Source organism: Athene cunicularia (genome assembly GCF_003259725.1).
Source record: "Athene cunicularia isolate RWA chromosome 1 unlocalized genomic scaffold, athCun1 chr1_part1, whole genome shotgun sequence".
Taxonomy (NCBI): domain Eukaryota; kingdom Metazoa; phylum Chordata; class Aves; order Strigiformes; family Strigidae; genus Athene; species Athene cunicularia.
Genome location: NW_020799091.1, coordinates 98,657,675 through 98,675,073, shown reverse-complemented (window position 1 = coordinate 98,675,073; position 17,399 = coordinate 98,657,675). Strand labels below are relative to the sequence as shown.

At 42.0% G+C, this 17,399-nt stretch overlaps 1 protein-coding gene across 2 annotated transcripts in view; it reads left to right on the top strand.

Annotated features, from left to right (window-relative positions):
• Nucleotides 1-471: 471 nt before the first annotated feature.
• SON (SON DNA binding protein) overlaps nt 472-17,399 on the top strand; it is a 38,768-nt gene continuing 21,840 nt past the window's right edge. For both annotated transcript variants that reach the window (XM_026841396.1, XM_026841404.1), the window contains exons 1-3: nt 472-676; nt 3,094-13,743; nt 15,011-15,171. In XM_026841396.1, coding sequence (XP_026697197.1) covers nt 487-676; nt 3,094-13,743; nt 15,011-15,171 — 11,001 coding nt within the window. In that variant the 5' untranslated portion in view covers nt 472-486. The remainder of the gene's footprint in view (nt 677-3,093; nt 13,744-15,010; nt 15,172-17,399) is intronic.

Below are 17,399 nucleotides of genomic sequence, written 5' to 3'. Positions count from 1 at the left end.
GGGGTGTTGAACGGCCGCACGCGTTGTCTCCTGGCGAACGCGCACCCGTTTTCACTCACGGGTTTTCGGTCTTGGCCTCTTGTATCGGGGCGAGAGGGAAAGAGGTGAAAGCGTCTGTACGATTTGCCTTACTGATTTTACTACGTTTAAGATCGCCTAGTTTTTCCTAGCCTTATCTCAAAGCAAGCAAAACCTACTGGAGAAGAGTGAGTGATGGGTGCTTATTTTTGTGAGAGGACCCTACACAAGTTCTTACATAAATCATGGGGACTGTGGCACATTCGACAGCATGTTTTCCTCCCTTGTGTCTAATACTCAGTTGTCACAACGTGTTCTGTTGTGAATAAGTGACAGTTGATCAGAAGGTAGACGTATCCCTAAAAGCATGGCTTCTTCAGGAAGCTGAAATACTGTTTTGAAGGGTTGAGTATAATAAATGCTTCTGAATTTAAAAAAGAAAGTCAAAAGCTCAAAATTGCTTGTATTATGTTGATATTTTTTTTGGTTAGTGGAAAGGTAGAAGGCCAGCCCAATGGTGACACAATCCCAGCTGAGCAAGCCAACCCTTCAGATGACACTGTTGCTGGTGCTGGGAGTCGTCAGAATGATCAGATAGTGCAGAAAATAGAGGAAGTGCTCTCTGGAGCCCTTGATACAGAGCTGCAGTGCAAATCAGGTAAATGAAAACACATTTGGCAAATATGTTCTTGTTTAAGAAGGTTGTCATAGTGTTTAAAATGGAATCATTTTTACAGACATGGAAGAGTACTTTTCAGTACTGCTCCTCTCGCCAAGCTTCATCTGACATGTTGTATGTTTATTGTAATGTTTGTTAAGTATTTTTTTGTCTACTGTGATTCACAATCATAGATGGACAGAGAAATACGTAGCTTAAAAATTGAAGCTGATTACATGAAAGCATTACTTAGTGTATGAACAAGTTATTTTTCTTTACTCTCCATTACAATAATGCTAAAATGTATAAATACCCATATGTATATATAATTGTGTTTTATTTTGTATTATCTACTTCACAGTCTCAGTGAGCAGTTCTTGCTAACAGAGCTGGTACTGATGGATAGAAGCATTGTTTGTTGTGTTGTTTTGGATTGGTTTGCAAGATTATTTCTAAAAATAATTTATTAGAATTCAGAACTGTATGATTAACTGCTCTGTCAGAGTAACATGCTTTGTAGTTTTAAAATGAATAATGCACATATCTTTAAGATGTAGATACTTGGATTGCAATCTTCCAAAGGTTAAGAAATTTTTATATACCAATCTCATAACTTCAGTAAACTACTGGATTTATTATGACAAGAAGTTGCATGTGAATATCCCTTCTCAGGGGACTAGTCCTTTCTGTGAAATTTCTGAATCAGAAGAGTTAGTGAGATGAAGGCTGTAATTACTGCATTTCTAATTTTTTTGAGTTGAAACATAGGTGACTGCTATGTGCTTGGTAAGTATAGTTCCAGAGTGATTTTTATTTTTTATTTTTTATTTTTTTTAAATTAAGAGGCAGTGTAGAAAACTATTTCATACATTCTGTTTTCAAGGTTTTGGGATTGCTTTTTCTTTCTTCTATGTACAGTGGCTTGTTTACCTTGAACATTTTCAACTGTCTTTCAATTATGCTGTACAAGCAGCACTTTTAGCTGGCATCTGGGGTTTTTGGTTTTGTCTTTTTATTCTGTCGTGGAAGAATAGAGCAGGCTAACATGGTAATAAGTAAGTGAGACCTATTAACCTGGAAGTTAATAAACTTTACCTATGGTAAACATTTCCACTGTTCATATCTAGAAAGGAGTTAATTTTGCTGTTGGACGACAGAGATTATCTGAAAATGCTTTGTAAAAAAAATGCAGGTCATTTGACTCTGCTTCATTGTCCTCTTTCAGTGCATTCACAGCAGTGTTGGTGGAAACATTTTTTTGTTGAGCTGTTTATTCCGTAAAAATACACGTGCTTAAAACTACACGCGATACTTGTTTATGGAATCTTAAGTCACATTCATTTAATAGTACTGCGGTTACCAACAGGTTTTGAACAATTTTGCATTGTTCACTTGGAGGAATATGCTTTGTAATCACAGCCAGATTATAATTGGAGAATCCATATTGCTACACTGGCCAGTATAAATATAATCATTGAAGGTAACATGCAAGCAGATTTGAATATATAGCTCATATTTAACCGCAATTATAGCAAGTTGCTTTTAATAGAAGTGCATTTCTCATGAAAGCATGTCACTAGACCCAGAGAAGGGTAGGAACCTAACAGGTTAAATTCAGAGGGAAATGAGGTATAGAATTAAAAGAAGGTGATTGACACCTCAGTCTTCCTCTTTTCTTTCCCTCTCAGTAACTGCTTGTCCCTGCAGTCACCTGAATTTATTAGTTACTTTCCCGTTTGAAGCAGATGCTCTATTAGGTTCTTGCAGGTTTGCAGTTGCTTGTGGTCCAGTTTGAGCACTGCCTTAAAGCTTGTTTGGAACCGGGGAAGTAGATGCTGGTTCCCCAAATGTGCTCGAAGAACTTATTCAGTGAGGAGCTTAATCAGTAAATACACTTAGATAATTTCTAACACACTAGTAATATTGGGCTAACTTGCAGTTTAAAGCATAGTAGGAGATAATGGACTGGCCACATCTTATACAGTAAGCATATCACCACTTAGATAATTTCTCTGGAAAATGGGAGTTCTTGTCTCACTTCCACGTGCAGCTTGGTGTAGTGTAAAAGTACATCTCCAGCCTTCTGGAAGAGTGCACTGCACAGTGGAATATATGTGGAAGTGTATGCAACTACTTTTTAGAAAGAGTCATGCTCCCACTGGAACTGTGTTGCTGACCAAGAATATTTGGTTAGCTTTTTGAAAGAAGAATTAGTTATTTTTACTTGAAGTGACTCCTGAGAGGAATGATAAGAGGGCTGAAGAGGGAGTATGTGCTATTTTTATATGTAGTGAAGAAGGTATGAGTTTCAAGTTTAATTTTTTTGTACCTCTGTCCATGTGCTTGGTCGCTAGTCTAAAAGAACGTTTAAAATGTAGTTTTAATACCATTTACAATAAAAATATCATTTTTTCTAGATGTAGACAAAAATACTGTGAAAAATAGTACTCAGTCTACAAAAAGAAGCTCTACTGCTGAAGATGAAATTCCTAGAAAAAAGTCAAAGAAGAACAAGAAACACAAAAGCAAGAAGAAGAAGAAAAAGAAGAAGAAAAGGAAGAAAGAGAAGAAGCATAAAAAGCAGCCAAAGGAGTCGAAGTTGAGTACACGTCATGCAGAACATGCAGACTTGCAGCCTGCTTCTCACTTGATGCCAGAGAAATCAAGCTCCAAACTGAGTGTACAGCATGCAGGATTTGGAGATGCAAATCTGGCTGTCCAGGTGCAGCCAGAAGAACTGTGCTTAAAAGCAAGTGAGGGGCTTGACAGACAAGCTTTAGGACTTGTTTCTCATTCAAGAACTGATTCTCAGCAATCTGCAGAAAATCTTGGAAGTGAGAAGGGGACTTTGTGTGCAACAAACCCTCCATTTAATTTAGAAGGCAGTCAATCTGATATCCAAGGAAATGCTAGTATAACTCAAACTAAAATTTGCACTAGAGAAGAACAAATTCAGCAGTCTCATGAAAATATTTATCCTGTAGCTGTTAATGTGAGTGAAAAGGGTGTTCTTGTTGATACTGGAAATGATAGTTCATCTAGCATCCCGTCTGGAGTTGCCAATAAATCTGAAATTCAGAAAGATCCAGCAGCAACTCTAGCTTCAGGGGTAGTAGAAGCACTAAAAGGTTCAGAAGCTATTCTGAAATCTAAAGGCACTGGTGAAGTAAAAGTTTGGGGTACAGCTCTTGAGTCTGAGACCATGGAGGTGTTGACATACTCAGAAGCATCTCTGCAATCTCTGGCACAGGGGAGAGCAACAAGTTTAGGAGCAACTTCAGAATCGGTGTCTTTGGCAACTGATATGACAACAATTCCTAAATCTGCAAATCAGGCAGATCTGAATACTGTGAAGGTAGCTCATGTGTCTGTGGCCATGGAAGAAGTGAAAATTCCAGAAGCAGCTGAAAAATCTCTGCATTTGGGAAATGTGAAAAATGTGGAAAGATCTTTCGAATTAGGGGGTGTGAGCAGAACTTTGGAGCCAGCCCTGAAGCCCTCAGTTATATCTGATAGTTTGAGAGTGGCACAGTGCAGCCCCATGGAGGGTTCAGGTGTCTTGAAGGCAGATGTATGTTTGCAACATCCTTTTAAAATATCTGCAGTGACTGCTGCGACCCAGGTGGAAACAAGTGCCAAAATACCCCTGGGACCAGGAGCTGTTACAGAAGTGAAGGATATTGAACCAGCTAGAAGCTCTGCACATATGGAAAATGTGACAGCTTTGGAAGAAGCTCTACAGCCAGTTGCTGTAGTAAAGCCCAAAACATTGGAAACAGTCATGGAACCTGTAGGTGTTAGAGCAAAAGATGTCAGAGCAGCTCAAGAATGTCTGCCAGTTCAAGTAGTCAAAGATGTGGAGAGTACCACTGATGCTGCAGCAATGCTGAATGCATCAGGAGTGTTCCTACAACCTAAAGTCTTGACAGAAACAAGAAGTGTGGCTAGAACCCAGGAATCTGTGCTTCCAGCAGGATTGACGTATGTGAATGTGGTTGCAGATGCAAAAGGTTTAAAAGCAACTTCACAACCTGTAGCGGTTGTACAGACCTTCATCCCCCAAACAACTCCAGAAATCCAGATAGCCGAGGGTTTTAAAGGTCCACAAGTGACTGTGGAAGTTGCAGCACTAACAGGAGTAAAAGGTCAAGAAACAAGTCAAGCTACTCTGCAACTGGAAAGAACTAGTGCTTCAAAAATTTCAGAATCTACTCTCAAGCCTGTAGTTGTAACAGAGGCAAAAGTTTCAGAAGCTACTTTGTTACTGAGACAGCCGGAGGAGCTGAGAGAATCAAGATCTGAGAGTGAATCAAAGGCTGTGGTGGAAGCAAAAACTTTGAAAACAGCTTCACTGTCTTTGCAGATGGAAGGTGTGAAAGCTTCAGAAGCTGTGCATTGTGAAACTGTGGCCAGAGGTTTAGCAGCAACACTAGATTCAGCAGTGTCAAAAGGTTCAGAAATAAATCTAGATAGTAAGGCAAGAGTAGAAGCAGGCTCAGATGCCAGTCTCCTAGCTATGAAAGTCGGATCTGTGAGACCAGTGAAAAGTTTGGAAACAACTATAGGACCTGTGGCAGAGACAGAAGGGAAAGTTTCAGAAGAAGACTGGCACAGAGCTGGGACAGAGATGAGGACATCTTCATCACACCTGCCTGTAGGAGATCCAGCGTCTGTAGGTATGGCAAATATACAAGCTTTGAAAACAGTCTTGCAGCCTGGAACCCTTGCGGTGGCAAGAGGGTTAGGAGAAAATGTGTGTTCTGAAGCCAGAATAGGTGGCAAAGTCTTGGAAGCAAGTCCAGGACTTCTTGCCTTAGAAGAAAGGTCAGAAAGAACTGAATCAGTGGTTACATGTGTAAGTGTGGAACCAGTTAGAGAGTCTGAGGCATTAGTAGGAATGACACATCTGAAAACCACAGCAGAGAGAGAACATGCAGAAACAGTTGCTGAACCTCTTGGTGCAAGCAAAGCAAAGACTTCTGTCATTTCACAGTCTCAGGTCATGACACATACAAGAACCTCACAGACTGAGATAGTAGGGGAGATACCTGAACGAGCTACCAGTTCTGCCTCTGTAGAAGTGAGAGGCTTAGACAACTTGTCGGAAGTTCAGGCAGTTGCAGATGTAAAAGATGTGGAAGTGAGATCAAAAACTTCACACTTAACACAGATGAAAAATTTGGAAATGGTTGTGGGATCTGAAACAAGGACACTCATGCAAGGCCTGGGAAGGGTGTTGGCATCTGAGGTGGTTAGAGAAATGAGGCATTCTGAAGTGGCTTCAGAAGATCCAGACAAAGCAAAGGCAAGTAGCAAAGAAGCAATATTAGAACCTGTGCAAACAGTGACGGTGCCAACTTTAGAAACAAGTTCAAAATCTGTACAGGAACAGATAGTAAGTCATTCAGAAGCAGTATTAGAGTCTTTTCCCAGAGTGGAAGAAAAAGCTATGGCATCAGAAATAGTGACAGAAGTGAGAAACTTGAAAGGAACTTCGGAATCTAAGATTTTGACAGATGTGAGAACTCAGGGACCTACTGTAGAGTATATAATTGCAACAAGGAGGACAAGCACCAAAAAAAATGAGCCCTCGCTTATCAGTGTAAAAGATGTGGAAGAAGCTTCAGAAATGGAGAAAGCAATGAGAGCAAAATATTTGGAGCCAGGATCAGAAGCTAGAGAAGTGAGGTTGGAAAGTATGAAAGAGTCTGCAACAGTAGAGGTGAAAGGTTCTGAAACAGTTGAAGAGCCTGAGGTACACATGGATATCCAAGGTTTGGAAACTTCCCAACAGTCTGAAAATGGGGTGATGAAGGTTGTAGAGGATGCTTCAGAAGCTGTTCCAGAATCTTTGCATACTGAAAAGCAAGAACATCTGCAAGCCATTTTAGAAGCAAAACCTGGTGCAGAATGGAAGAGTACAGAAGAGGCTCCAGAAATCTTGAGTGCTGCTGAAATAAAATCTTCTGAAGCAGTTCCAAAACCAAGGGACATGAAAGATCTGGAAACAACACTGGAACATGAAGTGACAGCAGAAGTACAATATGCAGAAGGGGTGCAGGGTCAAGCTCAGGAATGTGAGATACTGGTTGAGAAGAAAGACGCAGAGCAAACTCAAGCATCTGAGCCTTTAATAGCAGAAACAGTTTTTAGTTCTTCACATGCAGCAGATGAAAAAAGTTCAGCAGAAACTCCTGAATCTGAAATAATCAGAGACACAAACCAGTTGGAAGCAGCTCCAGCTCATGTGGCAGAAACAGCAGATTTGGAAACAGCTTCTCTTCCTGAGACTGTTGTAGAGCTGAAAGATGCAGAAGGAGCTGTGGGGTTGGAGGCAGAGACAAAAGATTTAGAAGCAGCTCCAGTACCTGAGACTGTTACAGAAGCAGTTCCAGTACCTGTGGCAGAGGCAAGCCAGTTGGAAGTCATTCCAGAGGCTGAGGCTGTCAAAGAAGCAACTCCAGAACAGGAGTCAGAGAAAAGAGATTCAGAAACATCTGATGTGCAACCTGATGTGGCAGCACGAATGAGGGAGACTCTGATGAGACTTGAAAAAGTTATTGAAAAAAGTAGCCATAGAAGCAGTGATAAAAAACATGATGCAAAGAAACAAAAAAGGAGTCGCTCCAAGTCTCAGTCCAGGTCTAGGAAGCGGAAGAAAAAATCAAGGTCACGTTCTACTTCCAGGCGCTTGACCTCTAAAAGAGCACGTTCTAGGAGCAGAAACTATTCAAGTTCCAGAAAAAAACATTCCAAATCTAGATCCCGATCTGTGGAGAAGAGAGAGAGAAGAGTGTCTTCCCGGAGGTCCAGGCGCAGACGTTCCAGGTCGTCTGACCGTTACAGGTCTAAATCCAGATCAGCAGAAAAGAGAGGGAGTAGATTGTCTTCTGGGAGGTCCAGACGTAGACGTTCCAGGTCATCTGACCGTTACAGGTCTAAATCCAGATCAGTGGAAAAGCGACTGTCCTCTCGAAGGTCCAGACGTAGACGTTCCAGATCTTCTGACCGCTACAGATCCAAGTCCAGGTCAGTGGAAAAGCGACTGTCCTCTCGAAGGTCTGGGCGCAGACGTTCCAGGTCATCTGACCGCTACAGATCTAAGTCCAGGTCAGTGGAAAAGCGACTGTCCTCTCGAAGGTCTGGGCGCAGACGTTCCAGATCTTCTGACCGCTACAGGTCTAAGTCCAGGTCAGTGGAAAAGCGACTGTCTTCCCGAAGGTCTGGGCGCAGACGTTCCAGATCTTCTGACCGCTACAGGTCTAAATCACGGTCAGTGGAAAAGAGAGGGAGCAGGTTGTCCTCCTGGAGATCCCGCCGCAGACGTTCCAGGTCTTCTGACCGTTCTAAATCTAGATCCAGGTCTTCAGAAAAGAGAGGGGGCAAAGAATACTCATGGAGGTTCAGACATAGAGGGTCTGGTTCCTCTGATCGTTCAAAATCTAGGTCAAGATCTGTTGAGAAGAGAGGTCGGAAGGCATCTGTCCGGAGGTCTAAACGTCAGCGCTCAAAGTCCTCTGACCGTTACAAGTCTAGATCCAGATCAGTAGAAAAAAGGGATCGAAAGCAATCATCGCGGAAGTCTAAACGTCAGCGCTCAAAGTCCTCTGACCGTTACAAGTCCAGATCCAAGTCAGTGGAAAAAAAGAAGGAGTCCTCACGAAAATCTAAGCGTCGCCGCTCAAAATCTTCTGAACGTTATAAGTCTAGGTCTAGGTCTGTTGAAAAAAAGCGCAAGGAATCTTCAAAAAAGTCCAAACGTAAACGTTCCAAGTCCTCTGATAGTGTTAAGTCTAGGTCCAAATCTATAGAAAAAAGAGAGAGTAAGTTATCCTCAGGAAAATGCAGTAGCAAGCATGTGGAGTCTTCTGAACCTCAGGAGTCAACCAGATGCCTTGAAAAAGTAGTTCCTGAACCTTCTTTTGCAAGTGAAGGCAGCTCCTCCAAATCCTCTAATGGTCCCATGTCAGAAGGAGTAAACGGCCCAGAGCTGCCACCAGTATCTGAAAGTGAATTAGCCAAAACTCATGATAATCTTGAGAAAAGCTCTCCTGTTGAAAAAACAGCAGGTCTGCAACCTTCTGTGGTGTCTGAATTTGATAGCTTCAAAACCCCAGATGACCAGGAATTGAGATCCATGCCTACGGAGAAAACACAAGTTTCAGAACCTTCTGTGACATCTGAAAATGGATCAGCCGAAAAAGCAGTGACTCTGGAGTCTTCATCGATACCTGAACTCACATATCCCACATCGAGGTCAAGTTCCTCATCTGTTGAAAAAGGTGGAGATGCAGAAAGTTCTTCAGCAACAGAATTTCAGCGCTCTGCATCTCATGAAGAAGAGTCAAGATCTACCTCTCTCAAAGAAATAGAGGGTCCAGAGCCTCTTCTGCCATTTCAAACTGGATGCTCTGTATCTTCTGATGATTACAAGACAATCTCCTCGTCCTCTGGAAAAACAGAGGTTCAGGGGTCTTCTCTGATAACTGAAAGTGCACTCTCTGACTTGTCTGATGGTCATGAATTGAGACATATCCCTGTTGCAAGACCCTGTGAAGGTTTGTTTTTTGAAGTACCTGAAAGTGAACCTTCCAAGCTGGCTGACAGCTCTCAGTCAAGGTCACTATCTTCTGAAACAGTAGAGGCTCAAAAATCTTTACCAGCACCTCCGGTTACATGCTCTGCATTCCCTGATGTCTGTGAGTCAGCCTCCTTGCCTATTGAAAAGGACCAGATGCAGCCTTCTCTGGCTTTTGACCGTGGATGCTTCAAGTCTCCTGATGGACATGAATCAGGATCCAGCTTTGCTGCACAAACAGAGGAGCTTCCGTTGCTATCTGAAGATGGGTCCTTCAAGTCACCTGGTGGAAATGAACAGAGATCTTTATCTGTTGAAAAAATCAAGGCTCCAGATGCCTCCCTGACATCTGAGTGTGGTCCTGTTGAAATCTCAGGTGACCTCATTTCAGCATCATCTTTTGAAAAAATGCAGGAAGTTGTAGTGACAACTGTAGGACATGGCTGCAAGTCTTCTGAAGTTCATGAGTGCAGATCATCTGTTGACAAAGATTTAGATGGCCCGACACTTTCACAAGTACTTGAAATTGACTGCTCTGACTCTTCTCAAATGCATGAATCAAGATACCTGCCTGCTGGAAGAACAGAAGGTACAGAATCTTTCCTAATGTCTGTAAGTGGAATTCCTGTGTGCCATGATGGCCATAAATCAAAATACAGTTACTTTGAGAAAATGGAAGGTGCAGAACTCTCATTGGCATCTGAGCTTAGGTGTTCCGTCTTCCCTGAAGGCTATGAATTGACATCCACTGCAGTTGAAAAAGTGGAGATACGGAAGCCTCCTCTCCCATTGGAAAGTGGGCTCTCCAAGTCTGCTGATAGTCATGAATCAGTAAGCACGTCTACTGAAAAATTACAGGCCCCAGTGACTTCTCTGACATCTAAAGGTGGGGTTTTCCTGTTGTCTGATAGTCATGAATTGAGACCTATCTCTGCTGAAAAAGTAGAGGTGCGAACATCATCTGAACTCCAATGCATTGCATCCCCTGATGGCCACAAGTTGAGACCTGTCTGTGATGAAGAAATACAGGTGCAGGAGCCACCTCTGGTACTGGAAGACGGATGTTCTATTTCCTCTGGTGGTCATGAGTTGACATCCACTGCTTTTGAAAAAGTCGAGGTAGACGAGCCTTCTCAAATGTCTGAAAATGAATACACAATAAGGCTTGATGGCCCAGAGTTGACATCAACCCCTGCTGAAAAAACAGAGACACGGGAACTTTATCGGATGTCTGAAGAAAGGTGCTCAGTGTCCATTGAGAGCCAGGAGTTGCAGTCACCCCCAGTTGAAAATGTAGAAGTGCAAGTGCCTGCTCTGACATCTGAAAATGAATATGCTGTATCTTGGGAGGGCCAGGAGTTTAGATCTAGCTCTCCTGAAAAGGTAGAGATGCAGGAGGCTTCTGTAGTACCCGAAAATGAGTATGCTGTGTCTTCTGAAGATCACGAATCGTCGTCTTTCCTTGCTGAAAAAACAGAGGTACAGGGGTGTTCTCTGCTGTCTGAAAATGAATATGCTGTATCTCCTGAGGGCCAGGAGGTGACAGCCAGCCCTGCTGAAAAAGAGGTGCAGGAGCCTTCTGTGACACCTGACAGTGAATATACTATCTTCCCTGAAGGCCAAGGTTTACAGTCTACCCTTGCTGAAAAAACAGTGGTGCAGGAGCCTTCGCTAATATCAGACAGTCAATATGCTTCATCCCCTGAAAGGCAGGAGTTTCTCTCTGCTCTTACTGAAAAAAGAGAGGTGCAGGAGTGTTCCTTGCTCTCTGAAAATGAGTATGATGTATCCCCTGAAGGTCATGATTTGAGGTCCAGTCCTGTTGAAAAAGAAATGGAGGAACCTTCTGAAACATCTGAAAGTGAAAGTTCAATGTCCACTGATAGCCAAGAGTTGCAGTCTACAGTTGCTGGAAAAACAGAGGTGCAGGAGTTGTCTTTGTCTGAAGGTGAATGTGCTATGTCCCCTGAAGGTCAGGAGCTGCAGTCTAGCCCTGCTGAAAAAGTAGAGGCTAAGGAACCTTCTCTGACATCTGAAAATGAACATGATCTGTCCCCTGAAGAGTATGAATCAAGACTGACACATGCTGAGAAAACAGAGAATATGGATTCTTCTTTTACATCTGAAAATGACCATGTTTTGTCCTTTGAGAGCCAGGAGGTAAGATTCACCTCTGTTCAAAAAGCAGATGCAAGGGAGCTTTCTCCAACACCTGAAAATGAATGTGCAGCATCCCCTGATGTCCAGGAGTCAAGATTCTATACTGATGGAAAAGTAGACCATCTTGAACCTTTGACACTAAATGATCGAGCCTCAATGTCCCCTGATGACAGTGACTTGAAATCCATCCCCATTGAAAAAATGGATGATGCAATGCCTTCTTTAATGCCTGAAAGTGGGTGCTCCATGTCCCCTGATGGCTACAGTGTGAAATCTGGCCCTGGTGAAGAAGCAGGCGACCTAGAGCCCTCTTTGATATCTGAACGTAGACATTCCATATCCTCATATCAGGAAAGTCATGACCTGAAATCTCCCATGGAGGAAGAGGGTCTAGAGTCCTCTTTGACTTCTGAACATAGACGATCTGTGTCCCCTGAGGACCATGACCGGAAATCTACCATAGATGAAGAAATGGATGATCTGGAGCCCTCTTTGACATCTGAACATAGGCGCTCCACGTCCCCTGATGAGCATGAGTCAAGATCTAGCATTGGTGAAGAAGCAGAGTATTTGGAGCAGCCTTTGACAACAGAACGTAGATGCTCCGTGTCTTCTGATGAGCATGAGTCCAGGTCTACCACTGGGGAAGAGGTAGAGGATGCAGAACCCTCCTTGACAGCTGAACGAAGAGACTCCACGTCCTCTGATGAGCATGAATCGAGGTCTACCACTGGTGAAGATATAGAAGATCGGGAGCCCTCTTTGACAGCTGAACGTAGACACTCCACATCCTCTGATGACCGTGAGTCAAGGTCTACAACTGGTGAAGAAGTAGAGGATTTGGAACCTTCTTTAACAGCTGAACATAGACGTTCCGTGTCTCCTGATGGACGTGAGTCAAGGTCAACCACTGGTGAAGAAGCAGAGGACCAGGAGCTCTCTCTGACAGCTGAACGTAGACACTCCACCTCCTCAGATGAACATGAATCAAGGTCTACCACTGGTGAAGATGTGGAGGATATGGAACCCTCCTTGACAGCTGAACGAAGAGATTCCACATCATCAGATGAGCATGAGTCAAGGTCTACCACTGGTGAAGAAGTAGAGGATATGGAACCCTCTTTGACAACTGAACACAGACGTTCCACATCCCCTGATGGGCGTGAATCTCGGTCTACCACTGGTGAAGAAGGAGATGATGTGGAGCCCTCCTTGACAGCTGAACGAAGAGACTCCACATCGTCAGATGATCATGAGTCAAGGTCTACCACTGGTGAAGAAGGTGAGGATGCGGAGCCCTCTTTGGCAGATGAAGATAAACAGGATTCCATGCCTCTTGAGAGGTTGGAGGAACAGGACTCTTCCTTTATACCAGAAAGCAGGCGTTCTGAGTCTTCTGAACGTGAAAAATCTAGATCCAAATCTGTTGATAAAATATCTGACAAAGAGTCTTCACGAAGATCTGTAAGCAGACGCTCAAAATCTCCTCGCCAAAAGAGTCGATCCACATCAGTTGAAAAAGTGGCAGACAAAGAGTCTTCACGGAGATCTAGACGTAGACGCTCCAGGTCTACTCTTCACCAGAAGAGTAGATCCACATCTATTGAAAAAACAGCAGACAAAGAATCTTCACGGAGGTCTAGACGTAGACGCTCCAGGTCCACTGCTCGCCAAAGGAGTCGATCAACATCTGTGGAAAAAGCAACAGACAAAGAGTCTTCACGGAGGTCTAGACGTAGACGCTCCAGGTCCACTGCTCACCAAAGGAGTCGATCCAAATCTGTTGAGAAAACAGCAGACAAAGAATCTTCACGGAGGTCTAGAAGCAGACGCTCCAGGTCTTCTCAGCGCAGATCCCAGAGGTATGATACAGAATCCCGCTCTAGACGAAATCGCTCCAGATCAGTAACTCGGAGGAGAGCATCAAGATCAAAATCTAATCGTCGGTCTCGGTCTAGCTCATTGTCACGTTCAAGGCACAGGAGGAGGAGTAGGTCTAGGTCAGCATCCAGAAGGCGGCGTTCTTTATCAAGAGACAGGCGTAAGAGATCTCAGAGAAATAGATCAAGATCGACTGACAGAAGAAGAAGAAGATCAGATTCAAGAGATCGTAGAATATCACTCAGATTACGGAGCAGAAGTCGAACACCTATTCGTCAAAGGCGATCGAGGTCAAGAGGAAGAAGACGGAGCTCTAGTAGGTCTCCAATTCGGCTACGGCGGTCAAGATCTTCAGGGAGAAGAAGATACAGCAGATCACCTGATCGTCGTAGGTCGAGGTCATCAGAACGATTTTCAAGCAGGTCACCTAAACGTCTTACAGATTTGGGTAAGTGATAGTTCTGTTTTCGGTAGTACCATGGTTAGGTGATCCTGAATTCATTCATACAGTCTTATTTTAATGTATTTCTGTAGCATTCATAAGGAGTTTTTTTGAAGTTATTTTGTGCATTACTTTTAGACAGTGACTTCCAGTAAGAACTTTTGTGTTGGAGGTAGATCAATGCTTACCATTTGGATGAAAGTGTATTTAGAGAGGTTATATCTTGGTTAGAGCCTTTATACAAAGGTAGTATGTTGCAGTCTTGAGGAACGCTGTTCATTGTAAGAGTAAATGCCAAGTACTCTCTGAAAAACTTAAAAATTTCTAATTTTCCTGAGATCAAATTGAGCGTGAAAGAGCATTTGAAAGTAAGTGACAGTTGGAGAGTTCTTTGCTCTGTCATCAGCTGTAATGCTTGTTTATTTGTTTCCATTACTCTGTCTTGCCTTTTTCATATGGTAAGAACTTAATGGGAAAGGAGACTTGTTTCTGAAAATAATTTCAGACTCAGGTGATTGGAAAATACAAATCCCTAATGAACTGCATCCCTTCTCTGTGACTGAAGGGAGGCCTTACAGTATCCTTGGATCATAAGTTATTTAAGGAGAAAGAAGGTTTTGAGTTAAGGTCATGTACAGTTTGTGGGGAAGATGCCTTCGGTGAACCTTAGGTTCTGATCCTTCTGTACCATGGAAACCCTTCTGCCAGAGAAGTATTTTTGTAAAGAACACGAGATTTACTGAGCATCCTTGAATCTGCTTTCATGCTTTGATTATGCAACAAGTCTGTACCTATATACTTATATTGCTTAAGAAGTAGAGGAATATTGTTCTTTTAGGATTTTTGTAAAGCTGTATGCTTGCAGAGATAGTGATAACTCATTTATTTGCAAATGGGCAGATAAATAAGACTTGATTTATTTTCATTCCCTATTTCTGTCATAGGACCACATGTGCTTTTTTTCCTTAATAAAGCAAAATACTGTTTTATTAACAGTTTTGCGTGTAATTGTATTTTATGCGAAGTGCACATTTTACTCAGTATTTCTGGTTTTTCTGTTGGTTGGAAGTAACTTCCAGGCTATGTACTGGGAGACTTAAAAGGTCTTGTGTCCCCCTCAATGCTTTTCAGAGGTAACTGGGAAGTAATGCACAATGAGGGTAAAATCTTGTGTTTTCTCTTTGTACTTTGTTAGTCTGCCAGAAATGCTTATTTATTATTAAAGCAAGAATCTGTAAAAATAATAATTTAAAAAAAAAAAATAATTTTTTAGACAAGGCCCAGCTACTTGAAATAGCCAAAGCTAATGCTGCTGCCATGTGTGCTAAGTCTGGAGTTCCCTTACCACCCAGCTTGATGCCTTTGTTATCTCAAAAGAAAGACGACAAAGCCAATCAGAAGTCATCAAGAGATACACTGAAGGAGCTCACTGAGGTAAGTGAGAACAACAGTATCAAACGTGAAAATAAGCAAATGGGGTTTTTTGTGACAGTAGGCAAGCTGTCACTCTGTATGCTAGCTTCATGTGTAAGCTGGCTTGTGGTTTGAGCCCTTTTTCTCTAGACAAGTTTTTTTAAGTAATTTTAAGTAATGGAAACGAGGTTTTTAATTCCTTGGAAATGCATGAAATGCAATTGGTTTGCTTTTTTGTTTTGTTTTTGTTCTAATTTTGTACAAATCGGTAGTTCTTGCACTCCTTCAGTAAAAACCGAAAGCTTTCACTTCTGGTTTTTCGTTCTGGTGTTAGTCATATTCTTCTATTAGTGAATTCTTCTATTAGTGAATTTCACATGTTATCTTTGGGTTAAAAACCTTGTGTTCGCTTCACGTATGTATTTTAATATGCACTCCAAGATATTTTTAGAGAATGGCTGTTTTAGTTCTATCCCATTGCAGTTCAGGTCTACAAATGGGATGGTTTTGTTCTGGGGAAAAATTTGCTACTTGTCTTTTTACCTTAGTAATGTCACCTTGTTCAATTTGCTAATTTCCTCCTATGTTTTTTCCCCAAAAAACTAGAGAAAATTTGGAATGGGGAAAAAAGTTCTTTTGGGTTCTTGGTTTGTGGGTTGTTTGGTTTTTTTTTTGTAATTGCATAATCAGTGTGACAGTTTTAAAATACATGTTTATGGAAATAACATCTGAAATTAGGCAATGTCAAAGTGCTGAAAAGTGATCTCTTAGTTGTATGTGGACTCGTGGAAGCAGAAGTACTTGTTAGTAAAAAAGCTGAGATTGTGCAGATAGACTGTGCAGACATCATAATTGGTTCTTCATTTAACCTGACCAGGATCCAGTGTAGCTAGTGCTAATTTGGAAGCCCAAACCCTGCCCCTTCCTTGCCCTTCCCAGCTGTGCGAACCTGTTGGGTGATGTTCCTGTTCTGTTGAATCAAAATTGGCCACAGAGGCAGTCCAGGCCTTCATCCTGTGGTCGTGTGCACAGGTAGAGAACCTTTCCAGAGCCTGTTCAGCTTCTCGTGGGAAAACTAGCTGCCTTGTCTTCTCTACAATGTAACCTGTAAACTGGACAAACTGCTTCCAATTAGTTGTGAGCCAACAACTATAGAAAAAACATTTTGTTGATGAGCTTTCCAAATAGTGCAGGCTTTTCCTGTTGCCTAAAGAATGTGCTTCAGTCATTGTTTGGAGGTACCTCTAGTACAGAAGGGTGCAGGAGTCGTCTTTTTTTTTTTTTTTTTAAATAAGGACTGAGAACAGTGTCATCAGCGTGTCTTGATTTTTAGTGATGGAGCTGTCTGCTCCTTATATGTCAACAATCAGGTCATCAAACAGATGTGGCTTACAATGGTATGACCTTGAGCTAGAATCAGATCAGATGATAGCTTCATCTTGCTATTATTTTCTCAAATACTATGTCCTCAAATGTGTGAAAGTCTTGTAAGTACACTTTTCATTTATGGGGACATACTAGAAGCGTGATAGTAGACTATAATGTTCTCAAATGCATTTTGAATTGACTGAGAGTTGCTACTGGTAAAGACTCAGTGCCGTGTTCACTAAAGAGTTTTTCATCATAAAATTCTAGTGCCTCTAGAATGTCTTTTTTCTTCCCCCAATGCCCAGGTTCTCTTTTCATTTGACTGAAGTATCCCCATAGTATCTATATATTTTATAGTCAATTTCTGTTGACTATAAAATGAGGATGTCTTGTGTACCTGGCCAATGTCAGTATTTCAGAGGAAATCTGAGATCTTTTGGAGCCATTGCTTCTGACTAGGTCCCTTTGCTACCAGTTGAACTTAAAATTAGTAACTAATAATGCTTAGGTTTTCCTCTGTAGTAGTTCTGTGAGTTATACTGACATATCTATCAGATTGCAATATGCTAGTTATGTGGGATGCCAAACAATGAGTGAGTTCCTGCTCTGGAATGTTTGCAGCCTTATACATGCATTCTGCAACTAGCACTGTGCAGGAAGTTTTACAGTATGCTGCTGAAATCTTACGTCTGTGAAATTATTTGCTGTATAAGTGCCTAGCAGAGCAGACCTAGGTAGGTCTTTGATAATGTATCTAAAATGTCAAAAGTACATCTGTTGATGACATTGCAAAAAAATTTATCTACTTCTTGTGCTTCAGAAAAGAAAACTATTTTTTTCTAAAAATGTTGTCTTTGTACATTTTGGTTTTCTTCCCTCCC